Below are 21,950 nucleotides of genomic sequence, written 5' to 3' on the forward strand. Positions count from 1 at the left end.
CCCTGTGGCAGAGGGGCTACCCGACTCACCCAAGTCTCGTCCCCGTTCCCGCCGGGCTGGGTGCTGGCTGTGGACCCCCCTTCTGCGAGACCGTCATGCCGACATTCCTGGCCAGGCCCGGGCTGCCATCGGACAGGAGGGTGGCCCTCGGGTGCTCCTTCAGGGATGCTGCGACGGAGGCAAAGACAGAGTTGGTGCTGAGGAAGTGGGCAGGGTAGCGGAGGTGGCCCGTCCGGAGGCCCCGCTCCGACTGGGGCCGCAGCACGGACAGAATCTTGGAGGTCAGCAGCTCGTTATCCAGAAAGACGTTCTCGCTCCATTTCCTGGGAAAAGAGCTGTAGAACGAGAGCTCGGGGCGGCCGTGGAGCGAGCTGGCCCCGTCGCTGCTCTTGGAGTGTGCGTTCCCCATGGTCACGCTGGGGGCGCCGAGACCTGGCCGGGCTTTGCCGTTTTTATAGCCCCGGGGGTGATCCTTCTAGAAATGGAAAGCTGCTTCTCGTACTGTATTGGCTGAAGCCTCGGGTATGGACGGCAGGAAGTTGGTCCCCGCTGTGACCGTTTAGTGTGGAAATCGCACAGTATTTTCTCCTCAGGTAAAAAAGGAACAACACGACAACTCCTCCACCCCGTACCCCTCCGTCTTGGTAGGGGGTAAAAAGCAAAGGGCGGTTTACATCCACCGCAAAGAGTCTTAAGATCACGGATCGGGAGCTTGTACCGACATCACACACATCTCAGACTGTAATTAATCTGAGACCGGCTGTCAGGATGATTCTGAGATGCAGAGACCATGGGGTCTCTGGTGTTTGGCCGCACGCGTCACTGTTCCTAATTGCTCTGATAGAATGACTCCCAAGGTTGATGAGAGGCCCTGATCCTATATTATAAGGTGATCGTAAACCAACCTAACACACGACAGGAGCCCCGAAGGGTTGTCTGCCCTCATCTGCTAGTTAAGAGTTGGGATATTACTGTTGATGCCAACTACCTCCAGTAGATCATATACTTGAATATGTTCTTCCCATATGTTATATGTTAATTCATTCGATCCTCTCAATAAATATCAAGGTATGCAATCTTATCTTCACCTTGATAAATAAGGACAGTGAGAATTAAGAAGATATGTACAACGTCCAGTGCCACTTATATTTGATAAATGAAAGCCCATGACATCACTCACAGGACTACCTGATTCAAATCTGCAATTCTTTTCATACTCGGTACTAGCAAGAATTCGTATGTTCTATTAAGGTCATAATCTACAGACAAGTATTGATCTATTATAATTATACTTGAAGTACATGACTGTACTGGATTTTGGACACATACAACCAAACACATACATACACACACATAACAAAAACAAACAACAACAAAAACAGAAATCTAGCATCAGACTGGATATTGAATAGAAAGGATGTTGAACACAAGTAAGAGACAAAGAGTCAAATTATTTTAAAAAATAATGTGATATTAGAATAAGTGTTTAAAGAATGTGAATGTAATTTTTACCTTTTTTAATTAAAAAATATGTATTGAAAAGAAGAGAAAAGAGTTGGAATGTTCAGATGTATCGTACCCACTGATCCTTCCCCGTCGATGGAAAGATGCAGCTCTTTGAAAGCCAGGCTGTCATTAATGAAGCTGTTTTTTTTTTTCCTCCTCCTATTTGACAAGTCAACCATTTAAGTCAAGCCTAGTTGTGACGGGCCGCTTGGCTAATCTATTTATTCTCAGGGTGAAAGCCACATTTGAAAGCTTTGCTCTAAGACAAACAGCAGCCTTGAAAAGAAATCTGGGGACTTCCCTGGTGGCCCAGTGGTTAAGACTCCGCGCTCCCAATGTAGAGGACATGGGTTCCATCCCTGGTCAGGGAACTAAGATCCCGCATGCTGAGAAGCATGGCCAAAAAAAAAAAAAAAAAAAAAGGAAGAAATCTGTCCAGTGGCCTTCCTGACCCGGCTCCTGGGTCCCCAATGCACCCACCCACCAGTTTCTCTATGTCACACAAGGAAAGTAGTTGGGACTCTGGTTCTGAGCAGCACGGAGACTACGTGATGCCATTTGGTCAGTGACCTCAAGCATCCTGACGTCATGATCATAAACAGCTAACAACGGCTATTATCATAGTAGACAAAGGGGACGAGGCTGTTCGTTCACATACCAACACTCGTTTGCAATGGTGAAGATCATAAATCGAGGCCTCCACGGTCCAGGGCAGGCACTTCCTGGCATTTCTACGCCCCGTGAACTCCACCCAGGCAATTATGATCTGGATGTACAAATACGGGACAAATGCTAAAATGAAGACTTTGCCCCGGCATCCTGGTGCGGCTGACAGATTGTTCCTGTGATCCGAGGTCCTGCCTGAAGTCGGATGGATTCTGCTTTAATCCAACAGCCCACGGGAGGAAAAGTCACCCTAAACACCCTCTCAGAGTCACTGGTTCCAGAGACTTTTTAGAAAATGATCGGTAATGCTAAATCTATGATAAATGGAATTAAATCTTCCTTGGATGATTAAGACACTTGGAGGTTTTCATGTCTTGGGGGTCATGATTAGGGGCCCTAGGTACAACTGGACTCAAAAGGGTACAAGGGGTAGAATTCCAGCTAAAAGAATGATGAACTAAACGTATGATATAATTTACTTATTCTGATCCCTGTCTGCCTCCCCAGTAGAATGGAGGACAGTGCCTCCCACGAAACAGGTGCTAAGAAATCACTGTTTCACGGGATTTTATTTAGCCATAAAAAGGAACGAAATTCTGACACTTGCTACAACATGGACGAAACGTGAGGACATGGTGCTCAGTGAAATAAGTCAGACACAAAAACGACAAATACCCTCGGATTCCACTTCTAGGAGGTCCCAAAAGGAGTCAGGTTCATAGAGAGAAAAATTAGAATGGGGGGTTCCCAGGGGCTGAGGAAGGGGAATGGGGAGTTTTGCTTAACATGGACAGAGTATCAATTGGGGAAAATGAAGAGAGTTTTGAAGCTGGATGATGGTAGTGGTTGCCCAACACTGTGAATGTACTTAATGCCACTGGATTGTACTCTGGTTAAACTGGTCAGTTTTATGTTTATGTATATTTTACCGTTTTTTTTTTTTTTTTTCTGAATCAAAACCCCACATTTGTTTAGTTATTTATTTTTGGCTGTGTTGGGTCTTCATTCCTGTGCGAGGGCTTTCTCTAGTTGTGGCAAGCGGGGGCCGCTCTTCATTGTGGTGCATGGGTCTCTTACTATCGGGGCCTCTCTTGTTGAGGAGCACAGGCTCCAGACGCGCAGGCTCAGTAGTTGTGGCTCATGGGCCTAGTTGCCCTGCGGCATGTAGGATCCTCCCAGACCAGGGCTCGAACCCGTGTCCCCTGCACTAGCAGGCAGATTCTCAACCACTGCGCCACCAGGGAAGCCCTACCACCGTTTTTTAAAAAAGAAATCATTGTTTATTTACGGTGATGAAATAGTCCTGCCTCTTGACTGTGGTACTGGTTCCTCACATGTACACCTGGAAAGCATTTCATAGATATATACACTCCCCTTTCCCTCACAAGAGTGCAGGTAACAACGAGCAAAACCCGAAGAGGGTCTGTCCCTGAGCTGATAACATTGTATCAATGTCTTGGTTTTGCCACTGGACTATGGTTACGAGAGATGTCAGGAGTGGGGGATGCCTGGTGGAGGGTACACAGGAAGTCTATTTTTACAACTTCTTGTAAGTCTTGAACTACTCCGGAATAAAAAGTTACAGTCAATTCTTGTTATTCGTGGTAGGGACTGAATTAGCTAATACGGAACCACGGCTCCTCTGGGAGCTTCTGGCTGCACTTTTGCCAACCATTCATCCTGTAACCTTGTTTTATGTGTGTTTCTATTGAAAAACGCCTTACTTAACATACACTGTTGATTCATTGACATTGAACGTGTGTCTGAACGAAGCTGGTCTAACACAGATTTTCTCTGTAAGGCCCACTGTAGCCTTCTTGTGCTTAAGACCACTAGACAGCACTTCAGCGCTATGCTTGGGGGCCCCTTTGCCAAATCACCAACAAAAAGCTCCCCCCCCACCAAAAAAAAGGGCAAAACATGTGGCACCAAATACACTGCAAAAAGGACACGTGTTTGCAGTAGGAACTGAAGCAAGAATGCTCGGCACGGCCTGTTCAACCTCAGCTGGGAACGTGCGCCTTAGGGATTCACATTTTTCACCGCAAGTGTCTCTGCACGTGACTGTGAAAACACCCCACAATTACTGATTGGAGGGTTACAAATACATTTTAGCCAGTAGGTGAATTTGCAGAGACAGAATCCTGCATCCATACAATAGAATAGCACTCATCTAAAGAAGAAATGAGATGCTGAAACATACTCCCATGTGGATGGACCCGGGAAATATCCTGCTGAGTGAAAGTGGTCAGGCACACAAGCCCATGCAGTGTAGGAGTCCATCTATAGGAAACAGGCAGAAAAGGTAAATCCACAATGACGGAAAGTAGATCAATAGGTAGGTGCCTAGGACTTGGGGAGATTGGAGGGTGACAGCTAATGGGTATGGGGCTTCTCTTGGGGGTTCTAAGATTGATTGTAGAAAAAAAAAAGGGGGAATTCCCTGGCAGTCCAGTGGTTAGAATTTGGCGCTCTCACTGCTGAGGGCCTGGGTGCGACCCCTGGTTGGGGAACTAAGATCCCCCAAGCTGTGCAGCATGGCCAAAAATAAATAAAATAAAATAAAACAAAATAAAATAAATTGATTGCCGTGACTCTGAATACACTAAAAGCCACTGCACTGGACACTGAAATGGGTGCACTGTATGATATGTGAATTACATCTCAGTTAAAGCTGTTCAGCGGATAAACTCCTGTGAAGAAGGGCTACCTTTCTGCAGGAGAACAAGCCCAGTGATTTGTAGGTTTCACACCCAGTATGACTTAGTCATGCTGCCCCTGGCTCTGAGACAGACAGGAATCTGTATTTATCCTGCCCTCGTGTTTTCCTAAACCAGACAGCCATGGTGGGGCAGACAGTGGGTGGTGGGTCGCTGGGATCTGGGCTGTGCTGTGTGCACAGCCATCGAACCCGATTCGGAGCTTAATTAGCACCGCCTGCCCACCGCTGAGAGGTACCATCGATCGGCATGCTCCTGGCCCGCTGCGGCAACTGGTCCACCACAGAGGGGACCCAGAGGAGAGCCAGGAATGACAATGAGAAGTGAACGGTGAAAATGGAAAAAGTTCTTGGCCCAGAGGAAAAAACACACCCGTTCTCAGCCACAAACAGACAGCAGCCTGTTCTCATGATTTTTTGTTTTTTAAACCTGTTTTGCCTCGGTTTCTTGAAGAGTGGTCTCTGTGATCAAATCAGATGACTAAGCTGGTGTGACAGCTACGATGATCCCACTTCGGGATTTTACTTGGACGACAGACCCCACGCCACAAAGTTCAGGTTAATAGGGGCCAATTTCTAGCGTACTTAGGCTCCCGAGTGACCTGCAGTCTATAAATCCTCTGATACACAAGCACAACCCCATCAGCCCTTGGGGGAACGTAAGGACCCACGAGGGAAGTCCATGAACAAGACTTGATAGTTAAGAACCTGTTGAAAGTCATTTTTCAAGGAAACTCATTATGACGTATCAAGTGACCATCTTAATTGGGCTTAAACTGTCCTTTATAATCTAGAAGCGTACTGGCTTCTAGAAACACCAACTTCCAAGCAAGAATTTTATATTCTAACCAACAAGGACCTACTGTATAGCACAGGGAACTATACTCAATATCTTATAATAACCAGTAATGGAAAAAAAATCTGAAAAAGAACATATAGATATATATACGTATAACTGAATCACTTTGCTGTACACCTGAGACTAACACAACACTGTCAATCAACTGTACTTCAATTTTAAAAAAAAGAATTCTATATTCTAAATGGCAGATTCCTCCTGCTGCTCGATGGGAAAGTAACTGGAAACATCTTTGGGAGGCAGCTGGGCCCGGGCACAGAGGTCCCTGTGGTTTTCTGCAAAAGGTCACGCAGGGGACTTCCCTGGCGGTCCAGTGCTCCCAATGCAGGCGGCCTGGGTTCGATCCCTGGTTGAGGAACTAGATCCTGCGTGCCGCAACTAAAGATCCCGCATGCCACAACTAAGAAGTCCGCATGCCGCAACTAAGACCCGGAGCAGCCAGAATAAACAAACAAACAAATAAATAAATATTAAAAACAAAAAAACAAACGAAAAAACCACCAGCCGCCCGGCAGTTTCAAAGGCTTGGCTTCGAAACAGCTGCCCCTTTTCTCATATTTGGTGAGGTCCTAGGCCCCCCTCCCTGCCCCCATTCTTTGTGTCTTCGAAGACTTTTCTCTCAGGCTGCGAGTGCCACCTGTCTCTGGAGAGTTCTAGCAAGCACGGGCTGCGGGCGAGTGTTCGAGAGACAATTAAGAAAATCTGATACCAAATGAAGTTTTCAGTTCACAGTTCCCAGCTTGGCAGCCACCTGGGAATAGACTAAATCAATGCCAAGACAACTCATTGATTTCTCTGCCCTGCTTCAGTTGGATGTTACAAAAGCAAGACAGCATAAAAAAGAAAAAAAAGAAAAATACAGGAGGGGGAAAAAAACCCCCCAAACCCCAAACCTTAACCCCATGCCTCAGAGGACAAAGAGAGAAAAAAAAAAAGAAAGAAAAAAGGCATACTGGGGCTTAGAAGTGTGAGCCAGAAAGAATACTCTTTGTGAACCTGAAATTAAAAAAAATACACAAGCCCCCCGCCCACTCCCAAATTACGTCAAACCCAGCAAACACCACTTAAAAAAGAATTGTGGGATCTTCCTGACTGTGTGTGCAGAAGACTTAAAAATCACAAAACAGTATAAAAGTAGAAATAACCTGTACTGCTACCACCCACAGTTAATTGCTTCTGGAATGAAGATTTATACGTTGAGAATTAATGTTTAATAATGAGTGATCTAGAGATCTGTGTTGAAAAATCCCTCATGTATAGCAAAAGGATAATATGGTAGCAAACATATATTTTTGGCGTAAATATCATGCGGGACATGTGGGTTATACCATCAAGCGATATGCTTGCAAATCACTGTTCTACAAAATAGTTCGTATTATTCTATGGATAATTCCGGAAGTTAACGCAGAAAGAACCAATGGCCATGTCCGTGGGCATAAAAATGAACCTCAACCTAAACTTCATGCTTTTCACAAACAAGAATTCAAAATGGACCACAGATTTAAACAGAAAATGTAGAACTATAAGACTTTTCAGAGCTAACATAGGAGAAAATCTTCAGGAACTGGGGCTTGGATGGGTGAAAGAGTTCTTTGCTATGACACCAGAAGCCTGATCCACAAAAGAAAAATATATCTTTAAATTGACTTCACCATAATTAAAAACATTTGCTTGTGGAAGATCTGTTAAAAGGATGAAAAGACAGGCTACAGAGTGGGAGGAAATATTTTGCAAACTGCCTATCTGACGAAAGACTAGCATTTAGAATGTATGACGTGCTCTCAAAATCCAACAGTAAAAATACAAATAACCCATTCAGAAAATGAGCTTAAGAGATGAAGACTACATTTCACCGAATAAGATATACATACGGTAAAAAAGCACGTGAAATGATGTTCAACATCATTTAGCCATCAGAGAAATGCAAAACCACCGTGAGCCGTCACTACCAGAACGGCTAAAATGAAAAACGGTGATGATGCTAAATGCTGGTGAGGATGTGGAGAAACTGGATCACTCATACCTTGCTGGTGGGAATGTAAAAGGGTGCAGCCGCTCTGGAAAACAGTTGGGTGGTTTGCAAAGAAAACTAAACAACTGCATTCTTGTGGATTTATCTCAGAGAAACGCAAAACTCAGGTCCAGACAAGAACCTCTGCATGACTGCTCGCAGCTGCTTTGAGGCCAAAACAGGACACAACACAGATGTCCTTCACTGAGTAAATGGTCAGACAAACTGCGGTCCACCCATGCCACGGAATACTCCTTGGCAAGGAAAAGGAACTGTTGATAACACACAGCAACCTGGGTAGATCTCACGGGCGTTATACTGAGATAAAAGACAATCTCAAAAGGTCACCATGTGATTCCATTTATGTAACATTCTTTTTTTTTTTTTTTTGGCTGCACCGAGTGGCTTGCGGGATCTTAGTTCCCAGACCAGGGATCAAATCCAGGCCCCCAGCAAGGGAAGTGCGGAGTCCTAACCACTGGACCACCAGGGAATTCCCTATGTAGCATTCTTGAAATGACAAAATTATAGAGATAGAGAAAAGATTTGTGGTTGCTGGAGTTATCAGTGGAGGGGGAGGCGGGCGCATGAAGAGTGGGTGAGAATATAATGCAGAAGTTCAAGGGCAATCTGTGGTGATGGAACAGTCCTGGATCTTGAGGGAAGTGGTGGCTGTGGGAATCTACACATGTAATAAAATGGCATTGGACCAGACTCACATATTGCCCAGATGACAATTTCCTCATTTTGACATCCTATTATATTGTAGTTACAAAGAAGTAGCCAGTGGGGGAAACTGCACGAGGGGTACACGTGACCTCTCTGTACCACCTTTGCAATTTCCTGTGAATTTGTAATGATTTCAAAAGAAAAAGTGTGAAACAAACAAAAGCATCACCACCAACAAAAAAAAAGAAAGAACACTCATGCCCAAAGTCGTAAACAGCTCCAGCTGCCATAATAAAATAACAGATTGGGTGGCTTAAACAATAGAAATTTATGTCTTACAGTCCTGGAGGCTGGGAAGTCCAAGACTAAGGTGCCAGTAGATTCGGCCTTTGCTGAGGGCTTGCTTCCTGGCTTCAGATGGCCACCTTCTTGCTGGGTCCTTACATGGTAGAGAGAGTGTGAACAAGCTATCTAGGGTTTTTTCTTAGGGCACTAATCCCATCATGGGGGCCCCACCCTCATGACCTCATCTACTCCAATCACCTTGCAAAGGCCCCACCTCCTATTACCATCACACTGGGGGGTTAGGGATGCAACATGGGAATTTGGGGGAAACACAATTCAGACCAGAACACAGTGAATAAAGCCGTGTTTCCTGCGAACTCATTTAATTCCAGAGCTTCTCTTATCACTCACTGGACACCTCAGCAGAAAGAACAAGCAGACTTCCTCTTTCTTCCCTCCCTTCATCTCTTAGAGGGAAGGCCAAAGGGCACAGCCTCTTAAGAAGAATTCCTGCAGAAGGTGATGGACACTCAACTGAGACCTCAGAGAGCAGTTCTGATGGTCAAGGAGGAGGGTCTGGGAATAGTGCTTTATAAGAAAGCAGGCTTGGAGACATTCAGAGAGGGTTACAATGAAAACGAGACATGCCCGAGGACCTCATGGCGAGTCACCATAATTTGGGAGAAGAGACTGTGAGAGTATAAAAAGTAATGAGAGGGACTTCCCTGGTGGTCCAGCAGTGAGGACTCGGTGCTTCCACCGCAGGGGGCATGGGTTTGATGCCTGGTTGGGGAACTAAGATCCCACAATCTTCGCAGTGTGGCCAAAAAAAGACCCACCCAACAGGATGTGGGGCTGCTCCACTGAGAGTGGCCAAACGCAAGACTCTGTCCTGGCTGGAAACCTGGGGACTTCATGCAGAAGCCTCTGCCAGGGGCCACCATGTAAAAGAGAAATGCACAAAGGTGTGGACGGTAAGAAATTATACCTGGCTGAGAGAGCTGCCAGATGGCCCTAGGTCAGCCATCCCTGCCTGTCCCTGACCTCATGGGAGAATCTGCCCTTATTGAGTAAATCCCCAACATCACTGCAAGGCATAGAAAAAATTCACTTTGGGGACTTCCCTGGTGGCGCAGTGGTTAAGAATCTGCCTGCCAATGCAGGGGACGTGGATTCAAGTCCTGGTCTGGGAAGTTCCCACATGCTGTGCAGCAACTAAGCCCGTGCACCATAACTACTGAGCCTGTGCTCTAGAGCCCGTGAGCCACAACTACTGAGCCCGCGAGCCACAACTATTGCGCCCACGTGCCACAACTACTGAAGTCCGCACACCTAGAGCCTGTGCTCCGCAATGAGAAGCCACCATAATGAGAAACCTGTGCCCTGCAACGAAGAGTAGCCCCTGCTCGCCGCAACTAGAGAAAGCCCGCATGCAGCAACGAAGACCCAACGCAGCCAAAAATAAATTTAAAAAAAAAAATAAATAAATTAAAAAAAAAAGAAAAATTTACTTTGTTATTAGCATGAATGCTAAACACAGTCAGCCCTCGGTATCCGGAGGGGATTGGTTCCAGGGCCTCTAAGGATGCCAAAATCCCAACTCCCAGGATGCTCGAGTCCCTCACATGAAATGGCAAAGTATCAATACAGCTGACCCTTGAACAACACGGGTTTGAACTGTGCAGGTCCACTTATAGCGGATTTTTTTTCCCCACTAAATATGTGCTATAGTTCTATACAATCCGTGTGGCTGAATCTGAGGATGTGGAGCCACAGATATAAAGGGCCAGCTATAAAGTTATACTCAGATTTTCGACTGCACAGAGGGTCAGCGCCCCTACCCCCCCCCGCCCCCGCACTGTTCAGGGGTCAGCTGAATCTGCATAGAACCTATGCACACCCTCAGGTATACTTTAAATCACCTCAAGGTTACTTATCACACCTAATACAATGTAAATGCTAGGTAAATAGTTGGCTGTGAGTGCAGCAAATTCAAGTTTTGCTTTCTGGAAGTTTCTGGAGTATTTCTGATCCTTGGTTGGCTGAATCAAGGATGTGGAACCTGTGGATATGGGGGGGTGCAACTGTACCTTGTCTGCTTAGCTAAGAAACTGTGCCCAACTCACTGTCTGCCTGTGTCTAGAGAAAAGGGAACTGCGTGATCTTTTATGCGTGTGTATCTTGCTGAAAATTAATCTGAGTAAAAGATTTTTGGAAAGCTCAGGTCTGAAATGACATTTCGCTGGGTACACCTGACATTTGTGAATGTTACGTTACTGAACGGGGCCTGCAACTTAGGAAGCATATGTACCTTAAAATTAAAACAAAAACAAACAATAACAAAAATGAATGGCCAAGGAGCTTCCTCTCTCTGAAATGGGTTGGTTGGCAGATAACCTGGAGGTTCATCAGCTGAATGGCATTTTCCTTTTCTCCAATGACATCAATGATATGTTGGTACCAAAATGCAGTACTGTTTTATAATGAGTAGATGCCTGCCTATTGTGATTATAGATAATTCCTCCTTTGTTTGGTTTTGTGTTAAGAGTTTACTTTTGAGAAGAAGAAGAAAAGAGGGGTTTATTTCAAAGACCTGATATCTGAGATTAAAGGGGGAAGGGGGGGGGTCTTAAAAATTTGGAAAATGAACCCAGACAAAACTATAATTCAAAAAGATACATGCACCCCAATGTTCGTAGCAGCACTGTTCACAATAGCCAAGACGTGGAAGCAACCAGTATGTCCATTGACAGAGGAATGGATAAAGAAGATGTGGTACATATACACAATAGAATATTACTCAGCCATAAAAAAAGAATGACATAATGCCATTTGCAGCAACATGGATGGACCTAGAGATTATCATACTAAGCGAAGTAAGTCAGACAGAGAAAGACAAATACCATATGATATCACTTACAGGTGGAATCTAAAATACGACACAAATGAACATACCTACGAAACAAAAACAGACTCACAGACATAGAGAACAGACTGGGGGGTGGGGGTGGGGGAGGGATGGATTGGGATTTTGGGATTAGCAGATGCAAACTAGTATATACAGGATGGATAAACAACAAGGTCCTACTGTGCAGCACAGGGAACTATATTCAATACCCTAATAAACCATAATGGAAAAGAATATAAAAAGAAGGGTTTCCCTGGTGGCGCAGTGGTTGAGAGTCTGCCTGCTGATGCAGGGGACACGGGTTTGTGCCCCGGTCCGGGAAGATCCCACATGCTGCGGAGCGGCTGGGCCCGTGAGCCATGGCCGCTGAGCCTGCGCGTCTGGAGCCTGTGCTCCGCAATGGGAGAGGCCACAACAGTGAGAGGCCTGCGTACCGCAAAAAAAAAAAAAAAAAATATATATATATATATATACACACACATACATATATATATATATATATATAACTGAGTCACTTTGCTGTACAGCAAAAATTAACACAACGTTGTAAATCAACTACACTTCAATAAAATAAAAAATTTGGAACATGATTTGATGAAGAATCATGAGGAGTAAGGAAAGCGGGCAGGATCTGAAGGAGGAGGATGAGGGGCTGCCATGGAAGACCACCAAGTTCAGATTTTCAAAGGCTGGTTATTAGAATTGGACGATGCTTAACTGCAAAGGATGACAACATCAGGGAAGTAGCTCAAAAGTGAAATCCGCTAAGCGCAATGTGGGCTCCTGGGCTGGACCTTGGCACAGAAAACCTGGTGAAACCTGAATAAAGTACAGAGTTTAGTCAACAGTAATGTGAACATCAGGGGAAACTACGTGGCGGGGGTGGGGGTATAAGGAAACTCCGTACTCTCTTTGCAAGTTTTTCATAAACTGAAAACTATTCTCAAATGAAAGTTTCCTTTTTTAAAAAAAAAGTTAAGTTCGGGAGGAACTGAGTCTTGTTAAAAACAAAAGAATAACATTTGAAAAGGTATGTGTGTGCGGGTGCTCCGAGTTATGTTTCAAAAGGGCAGGAATGGGCCAGGCCCCTCTTGGGACAGAGGGAGGGAAGTGACAAATAATCGAAAATATTTAGGGACACCCATGTTCACAGCAGCATTATTCACAATAATGCTGAGGTGGAAGCAACCCAAGTGTCCTTCAATGGATGAATGGATAAACAAAATGTGGTCCTTTCGTAACACTGGAATATTATTCAGCCCTAAAAAGGAAGGAGATTCTGACACCTGCTACAACATGGATGAACCTTGAGGACATTATCCTCAGTGAAGTAAGTCAGACACAAAAGCACAAATACTGTGTGATTCCACTCATGTAAGGTCCCTAAATGAGTCACATCCACAGAGACAGGAAGTAGATGGTGAGTCACAGGGGCTGAGGGTGGGGTATGAGGAGTCAGTGTTTCATGGGGACAGAGTTTCCGTTTGGCAAGGTGAGAAAGTTCTGGAGATGATGGTGGGGATGCTTGCACAACAATGTGAATGTGCTTAATGCCACCGGGCTGTGCACTTACGATGGTTAAGATGATAAAGCTTTTGCACAGCAAAGGAAACCATAAAGAAAACGAAAAGACAGCCTACGAAGTGCGAGAAAATATTTGCAAATGATGTGACTGATAAGGGCTTAATTTCCAAAATATACAAACAGCTCACACAATTCAATAACAAAAACCCCAAAAAAACCCAATCAAAAAATGGGCAGAAGACCAAAATAAACATTTCTCCAAAGACATACAGATGGTCAACAGGCACATGGAAAGATGCTCAACGTTGCTCATTATTAGCGAAATGCAAATCAAAACTACAATGGGGTACCACCTCACACAGGTCAGCATGGCCATCATTAAAAAGCCTACAAATAATAAATGCTGGAGAGGGTGTACAGAAAAGGGAACCTTCTTACACTGTTGGTGGGAATGTAAATTGGTGCAGCCACTATGGAAAACAGTGTGGAGGTTCCTCAAAAAACTAAAAACAGAGTTGTCATGTGATCCAACAGTTACAGTCCTGGGCATATACACAGACAAAACTATGTTTTGAAAATATACATGCGCCCCTAGGTTGACAGCAGCACTATTCACAATAGCCAAGACATGGAAACAACCTAAATGTCCATCGACAGATGAATGGATAAAGAAGATGTGGTATACATATACAGTGGACTATTTCTCAGTCATTTAAAAATAATGAAATAACGCCATTTGCAGCAACATGGATGGACCTAGAGATTATCATACTAAGCGAAGTAAGTCAGACAGAGAAAGACAAACACCATGTGATATCACTTACATGTGGAATCTAAAATATGACACAAATGACTCCCCCCTCCCCCCCATCTTTTTGGGCCACACCGCGTGGCTTGTGGGATCTCAGTTCAGGGATTGAACCCGGGCCACAGCAGTGAAAGCCTGGGATCCTAGCCACTAGGCCACCAGGGAACTCCCTAAAACGAGACTGCTTAACCGTGGTTTCCTTCTGTCTCCTCTGCTGGTGAGATGGCACTTGGACCAAGAAGGATCAGAGAAAGCACGTTGAGGATGGCGTCGAAGCTCAGTGCAGGACGAGGGACGTGTAGCTGACCTCAACTCCTCAGTACCTGGCACACGGCTGTCCAGGGACACAGATGGCGCCAACTAAAGTCGCCAGATCGGACAACGTTTGCGTCACGGAGACAGTTGGCTGAGCCTGTGTGGAGTGCCTTTGGGGAGCCGGGGAGCGCAGAGTGACAGAAAACAACAGAAGGGCAAAGCGATCCTGATTGGAAAAGAGGAAGGAAGTTAATCGTACAAACTCGATGTTAATCTCTGGCAAAAAATGGCTCATGGGCTGTGGGGATGGGAAATAGGCCGTGAATCCTGGGTTTCCCGTTTCCTGGCACAAATCAAGACTAAACTCTGAGAGGTGTGCTTTGCAGCCCTACAGGAGAGTAGACAGAGTGAAGGTGTTTACAGCCACTACAGCAAATGGGTCGCTAATCCTCGTGGCTCTGTGCACAGTGGGGAGACAGAGTGGATACGGGCCCCTGGGGTATCAGCTAGGTGCTGGCTGAATCCCTCATGACATCCTTGTAAATTCCAGGGGGTATTAAGAACTGATGAGTGCAGGTTGCGCGACTTTAAAATTTACTGGGCATCCACACTCAAGCTTGTTACGTAGAAAGAGGGTCTCTAGTGGAATGCCAAAGGGCTCTGTCCTTGGTCTTGCCTGAGATGAGACCATAGGAGGCTTGCTTATCAAATTCACAGATGACATGGAGCAGAGAAGCTGCCCCAGATTTTGTTTGGAAATAAAGACAGAGAGATGAATTAACACAAAGCTTTTTTTTTGGGGGGGGCCGCCCCACGTGGCATGCGGGATCCCCGACCGCTGATGGAACCTGGGCCCCCTGCGGTGGAAGTGCTGAGTCCTGACCACTGGACCGCCAGGGAGTTCCCAAACACAAAACCATCTTGATAGGCTACTATGGAGGAAATATCAAGAGATTCAGCCAAGATGGGGGCATGGGAGGTTCCCACCTGTAGCAGCAGCACAGGTGAGAAAACCAAAGGGGTTTTTGGTGCCTGAAGGCAGGCTCAATAAACCAACAGTGTGCTGCACACAGGGCTGGGCCACCTTAGGTCACAGCAGTATCAGTGCGATAACCAGAGCTAGGAGGGCCAAACTGCTGGCCGGCCAAGCCTGCCCTGGAGTTTATCTAGGGCCTGGGCCAAGTTCAGTGAGTTCATTGGCTGGAAGCGGCACCTAGAAAGCGGTGTTCTAATAAGTACCATGGAGGGTCGGATGTAGGCGGACTGAGGCCCCCACGAGGGCCAACTCGGGCTGAGCGGGGTATGCCCTGGAGAGTTTGTAGAACTACCCAGGGGTCCCAGCCGTGACTTGAGAGGGAGGGGCCGAAGGATGGGGGTGATGCTTGGAGGAAAGGAAGTCCAGGATGGTGGTCCCCGTGAACGGCTGGCTCATGGGCGGGCGTGGAAGTGGGCTCTCCTGGGGGGTCCCCTATGTAACAGGTGACGTTAACGCAGACGAGGGATTTCTAGTTTCCCATAATAATTAAATAGCAGCCGCCTGGGATTTCACAAACCAGACAGAACCACTGCTCCTGTTTTAGCACATTCCCTTCCATTCTTATTTCCGTTCATTTCAGTGAGGTCACACGGTCGCCAACCATCAACCATTTCTGACCTACAAAAATGACCATTTCCCACGGTTTGACCTAATACATGGGTGAGCTCCTGCCCAAACTTAATTTTACATCCTGCCTTTCTGCTTAAGATGTGTCACAAACATTCTGCCCGCCTGTCAAATACATTGTGTAAAGCTTTCACAGCAGCTTTCTTAAGGAAACCTTTTGCAATGGCTGTAAAATCACTTATTAAACACGACCATTCCTCTAACGTCGTGTTCTTGGGGTGTTGCCAACGTTTCCGTGGTTGTAAATTAAACTGTGATGGACATCTGCGTGACATACTTCATCAGCAATGGATACTCTCCTGGGATAAATTCTTAGCAGCTGGGTCCCCCACCCCTCGTTTCCACAGTCCATCTTCCCCCAGCATAGCACAGACTGTCTGGAAGCTTCCTGAGAGCAGGCCACTGTCTGGTCGACCACTCTATCCCCAGCTGCTGGGGAGCTTAGTGGGTCGCACTCTGCAAGCGGGGTCGAGGGTCTGGATTCTCAGATACTTTAGATCCACTCAAAAGAGCTCTTCTGGCGGCAGGGGGAAGGGATAAATTGGGAGATTGGGATTGACATAGACACACTACTATATATAAAATAGCTAACTAGCACAGGGAACTCTACTCAGTACTCTGTAATGACCCATGTGGGAAAACAATCTAAAAAAGAGTGGATATAGGTATATGTATAACTGATTCACTTTGCTGTAGAGCAGAAACTAACACAATGTTGTAAATCAACTATACTCCAAAAAATAATTAAAAAAAAAAAAAAGAGCTCTGCTGAGCACTGTGGTGAGCTGGGAGCACATGGCCTCCCCCCACCAGGGAACTTGGACTTGACACACTTCCCAGGAGAGGTGGCTTCCCCTCCGCCCACACTCATTCTCTCCCTGCATTGTCCCCGGGGCTCCTCCCCCATGCTCTCCGGGAGCCTCCTCCCCTCTGTGCAGGGCCCTCCCTCTGTGCCAGCCGGACAAGTCCTGGCCGTTGAGCCAAGGCTGTGACCTCCTTGGCTGACTGCCCATCCAGACTTGCCACCCCGGTCCCTCCCCACCTGCTGCCTGTGCAGCTTCCCACACACCTGATCAGCGTCCCCATGGCTTCGGTATAAAGTCCGAACTCCCTGGCCTGCTTGTGCCGGACTCTCCAGAGTTCAGGCCCCTCCCAGGCCTCACCTCTTGCCACCAATTGCACCCTGTACCCCAACTGTGCTGTCATGCAGCACTGGGGAGCCCTGGAGGCCCTGGCCCAGGTGCCCCTTTGCTCGGCCAGCTTTGGGGCCAGGTCAGAGTCCCTCTGGGTTGCCCTGCCCTGCTCCCCACCCCCGTGGTCTAGGCCTTCCAGTGCGCTTCCGTTACCTGCCCCCCACCCCCCTACACACACTGCTTTCATCTCATCGCCTCAGGCCCCATCAAACCTTGACCTCGTCAGGGTGAGGGTCGGGTGTCACTCATCTCTGAGTGACATCACCGGCCACCTCTGTGCGCATGGCACAGGTACACAGGAAGACCTGGTCCCTGCCAGGAAGGTCAAGGGCAGACACCCAAGGGTGAGGCCTGCAGGGGTCGGGTGCGAGCCCGTCCTTGGCTAGTTCACTTTAAAGACACCTTGTCACCTTTCCACTTAAGAAACAAAAAAATCTCCACGGAACAGCCTGGGCTCTGCTGGAAGGTGGGGGAACGAAATGAGGGTCTGCCAACCCTCACGGCTCCTCTCCTGATGAACGCCGTGCCCACCGCACCCCCACCCCCCCACCCCAGGTGCACTTTCTCACCCCCAGACCTGTCGTTTACTGAGCCAGCATCACCCCGACAGGACCTGTCCCGTCCTGTGCGCCCTGAAAGTTGCCCTCCCCCTGCCCAAGCCCACTCTTCTCCTGGGGTCTCCGTGGCCCTCTTGCTGCCCTGGCTGACTTCATGAGGACAGCTCTCCTCCTCTGCACGGTGCCCAGGGACACTCGCACCCTTGGGAACTGGGCAGCCGCAACCGCCCCTGGCCCCAGAGGGCGGGCTTTCCCAGCAGAGTTTATTTATTTTTATTTTTATCTATTTATTTATTTAGGCCACACTGTGTGGCTTGTGGGATCTTAGTTCCCCGACCAGGGATCGACCCCGGGCCCTTCGGCAGTGAAAGCTCAGAGTCCTAACCACTGGACCGCCAGGGAATTCCCTCCTGGCAGGTTTTAAAGTTCTGTGTCTGCAAGCAGGCCAGACGGAACCCCACTACTCGACTGGAAGCGGGGTGATGGGCCAGGTGGCCTCTAGCTTGTCAGGAGAAACATGAGGGCGGGGCCGTGAGTGGTCTCATCTCTAACCGCCCAGATCAGCACCTGGTCTCCCTCGGGCTCCTCCAGCCCCAGAATCCTGAGAGACGCAGAAGGCTCTTCCGAACCTTTCCACACTGCGAGGTGACCTCTGATTAAACAGTTCTGACGGCTCACTAAGGAAAAACTCAGATGCGTGGGGAGAAACCACACCCCTCCATGAAAACAGTTCGAAGCTGCTTTTTCTTCCGGGCCATCTAAGAGTCAGGGACACTTCGCGGCACAAAATATACGCTAACTGGAACTATTCATGTGAGACCTTTATCCCGGCAGAAATGGGCCAATCCGTCCCCATGATACCTCAAGCAGTCTAGCATAATTTCAGTGACAAGATGTGTAGAAAAATATTACTCTGATTTTGCATAAGGGAAAAAATGAGGTTGGCATGGGACAGTCAGGCAGAGAGCTAGATTTTAGTGCCCAAATCACTAGATGTCAATTAAGTAGCTGGTGTACTGCCTAGGAGTGAATTCTTAGCGAGTGTTCTTGTTTTACAAATACATTTATTTATTTATTTACTATTTATTTTTGGCTGCATTGGGTCTTCGCTGCTGCGTGCGGCTTTCTCTAGCTGCGGTGAGCAGGGGCCACTCCTCACCGCAGTGCATGGGCCTCTCCCGCTGCAGAGCTTGGGCTCCAGCCGCACGGGCCTCAGTAGCTATGGCCTGAGGGCTGTAGAGCGCAGGCTCAGTAGTGGCGCACGGGCTCAGTTGCTCCGTGGCATGTGGGATCTTCCCGGACCAGGGCTCGAACCCATGTCCCCCACACTGGCAGGCGGACTCCCAACCACTGCGCCACCAGGGAAGCCCTTAGCGAGTGTTCTTAATAAACCTTAACCTCAAAGGTTTTTTTTTTTGGGGGGGGCGGGTGGGCACTGGCTTAATTAGTCCATCGATAAATAAGGCACATCTCTGATTAATATCTAATGCCAAGATGGTGTTTTTTAAAATTATTCTTCTTTAATAAAGGTAAGAACTAACTGAGGCAAACTGCTAGTGGTGAGTCATCTGAGGGGCAAAAAAAAAAGAACAAAGCGGAACATTCTTGGGCATAAATCCAGCCAGCTGCATGTTATGGTCCTGAAGAACAAATGTGGTACAAACTCTTCACCTGCAAAGATTCCTGGCTGATAAGAAATGGCCCTTATGAAACACTGGTAAGGGCTCATGAAAAAATGTCACCTATGTCACTGTTACCTGAATTTGATCCCTCAATTATTAGTACAGGAGTGAACTTAAAAATTTTTTTAAAGGAAAAATTAAAAGAAAAGGAAAATTGGCCAATATTCTTGCCATCATTTACAAATGTCACTGTGCCCCGATCTTTATTTGCCTGGGTGTATACGATGACAGCTGTCATCAAGGTGAATATACCAACGTTCCACGTTTTGCATGCTGCTATGGTCTTTTTAAGTATTGCTTTAATCATTTCCCTGTTGTCAGATGTATGCATTCCAATCACACACACACACACACACACACACACACACACGTCTCAAAGGGACAGAATTGCGGAGGCAAAGGTTAGAAATGCTTTATGATTTTAGATATGCATCACCAAACTGTTTTTTCAAATGATTGTACCGACAAGGACAACCCTGCAGGAAAACAGGGGTAAAGAAAGAAAATCCTGGGAGGTGATACAACAAAATGAAAATTAACTGTAGCTGCAAGGGATTTTGGGTGTTTTCCCCCATTTTTCTATTTTCCAAATTTTCTGCAATGGTCATATGACATTTATAATTAAAACAAAAAAAGTTAACGCTAGGAAGCTGGGTGCAGGGTATATGGGAACTCTCTGCACCATCTTTTTTTCTTTTCGGCTGTGCCACGTGGCTTACAGGATCCTAGTTCCCTGACCAGGGATCGAACCTGGGTCCCAGCAGTGAAAGCATCAAGTCCCAACCACTGGACTGCCAGGGAATACCTGCATGATCTTTTTTTTTAACCCTTCGTAAATCTAAAATTATTTCAAAGGATTCAGCAGTTGGATGGCCGGAGGTTTCTTTAAATTTCTGATTAAATGGAAATTAGAGAGCAGAGTCTCTACCATAGGTCTGGTTTCAAGAAACATGACAAATTTCCATCGGTGGAAAGGCTGTTGGATCTACACCAAAAGATAGGCAAATAAAAGTACATTTATCCACTTTAAGCTAACTACTGAAGGCATATGGCTTTTAGAAATAAATGCTGGCCTTCTGTGATGAGTTGATCATCTCTGAGTGCTCACAGGCTGGAGGTGAGGCCTTGGGCTGGGCTCGGTCCTCCCGTGGGCAGCCACCTAGCGTGCAGCGTGTGGAGTTCAGAAAACCCGTACTGACAAGGTAAGGACCACCAGGGCAGGCTCTGCCCCAGATCCCCCGTGTGACTCATTCATGTCCCACACCTGTACACCCCAGCTGGCTGGTCCAGAGCATGGGGAAAAGCTGGGGTGGCTCCTTGAAATGAGGAGTCCTGAGTGAAAAGGGGCTTGGAGGAGCAAGGGTCGGGAGAGTAAGACTCGGAGACAGATGCCTGTCCTGCAGCAGGCATGGCAGGGCCTCCAATTCAGGGCAAGGGTGTGCTCCCGAGACAGGCTGGGGATGAGGAGTTCCCTGTACAGTGACTGGGGATCCCAGGCTGCAGATGCCCCTGGGGTGCAGGGGACAAATGTGGTTGCAGAGAAGACACACCTGCAGGGCAGAAGTGAAGGGGAAGGTCAAGGAGGCCCAATCTGGGAGGTTTCTGCACCCACTCGTGCACTGGTTACGTCTATAAAGTTGTTGCGAACACTGAGTTAGTGGTTACCGAGCCGTTGCTTCTAGGGCAAATCTGGGGTTAGATTCCAAGAGCCTCTGGTCATATTTTCATCAAGCCATTAATACAGAACCTTGTGTGATGTGTGTTTCTGTTGAAAGGCGACTTACTGAATATATATCTCTGACTCATTAACACTGAACTCGTGGCCAACAGCTCTGAAACTCACAGAGCTCGTGGAACACACGTGTTTTCCCCAAGAGGGAGCGTAGCGGCCTCCCTGGGCTTAGGACACTAGACAGCGCTTCAGCCCTAGGCTTGGGGGCCATTTTCAAAACAGCGCAATTGCCAACAGAAAGCACAAGAATGCAGAAAATGTGGCACTAAATACACCACAAAAAGGATGCTTGTTTACAGAACAAGCTGAGACGGCAGAAGGCGGGAAGGGGAAGGCGGGAAGGCCGAGTGTGCAGTTCAACCTCAGCCCGGAGCGCTGTTGAATGGCGGAGGAAGCTCTGTGAGCACTGACTTGGGGGGATTACAGAGAAACTTTAGCCAGTAGGCGAGTTCGTGAATACAGGATCCACAAATAATGAGGAGGGTACTGCATTCTCATGTTTTACTTAGGAAACTCCACGCAGGTGGGGATCTCTGTGTTGTCGGTTATAGGCACAGGGCCTGGTGCAGGGTGGATGCCCAATAAATATTTGTTCGAGGGAGGGAGAGAGAGAGGCAGGCAAGTAAGGGAGATGCCTGGTCTGTGGTTTAGAAGAGGAGAAACGAGGAGAAACAAAGTGGGGTGGAGGGGCAGTCGGGGAGGGGATGCCTTGTGCGCAACGGTTCTGTGGTGGGCCTTAGGGGGCCCCTGGGGGTTATACTTTACCCTTGAAACTGAAGCTACAGAAAGGTTTATGCATGAGGTTATTAGTTCAGATTTGCCTCTGGAAGTAGCGGATGCAAGCGGGCAGCAGACTGGAAGGGGCCGAGGGTGGAGGGTGCCAGGACCACTGACCTGGGGGTGGGGGACAGGC

At 47.3% G+C, this 21,950-nt stretch overlaps 1 protein-coding gene across 4 annotated transcripts in view; it reads right to left on the reverse strand.

Annotated features, from left to right (window-relative positions):
* The window catches only part of ARHGEF18 (Rho/Rac guanine nucleotide exchange factor 18), a 94,668-nt gene that overhangs the window by 26,032 nt on the left and 46,686 nt on the right, over nucleotides 1-21,950 (reverse strand). For all 4 annotated transcript variants that reach the window (XM_027085719.1, XM_027085718.1, XM_027085717.1 and 1 more), the window contains one exon: nucleotides 30-168. In XM_027085719.1, the coding sequence (XP_026941520.1) occupies nucleotides 30-168 (139 nt within the window). The remainder of the gene's footprint in view (nucleotides 1-29; nucleotides 169-21,950) is intronic.

Source organism: Aethalodelphis obliquidens, unplaced genomic scaffold, assembly GCF_003676395.1.
Source record: "Aethalodelphis obliquidens isolate GAN/ISIS:26980383/991018 unplaced genomic scaffold, ASM367639v1 scaffold53, whole genome shotgun sequence".
In the NCBI taxonomy this organism is placed as follows: Eukaryota; Metazoa; Chordata; class Mammalia; order Artiodactyla; family Delphinidae; genus Aethalodelphis; species Aethalodelphis obliquidens.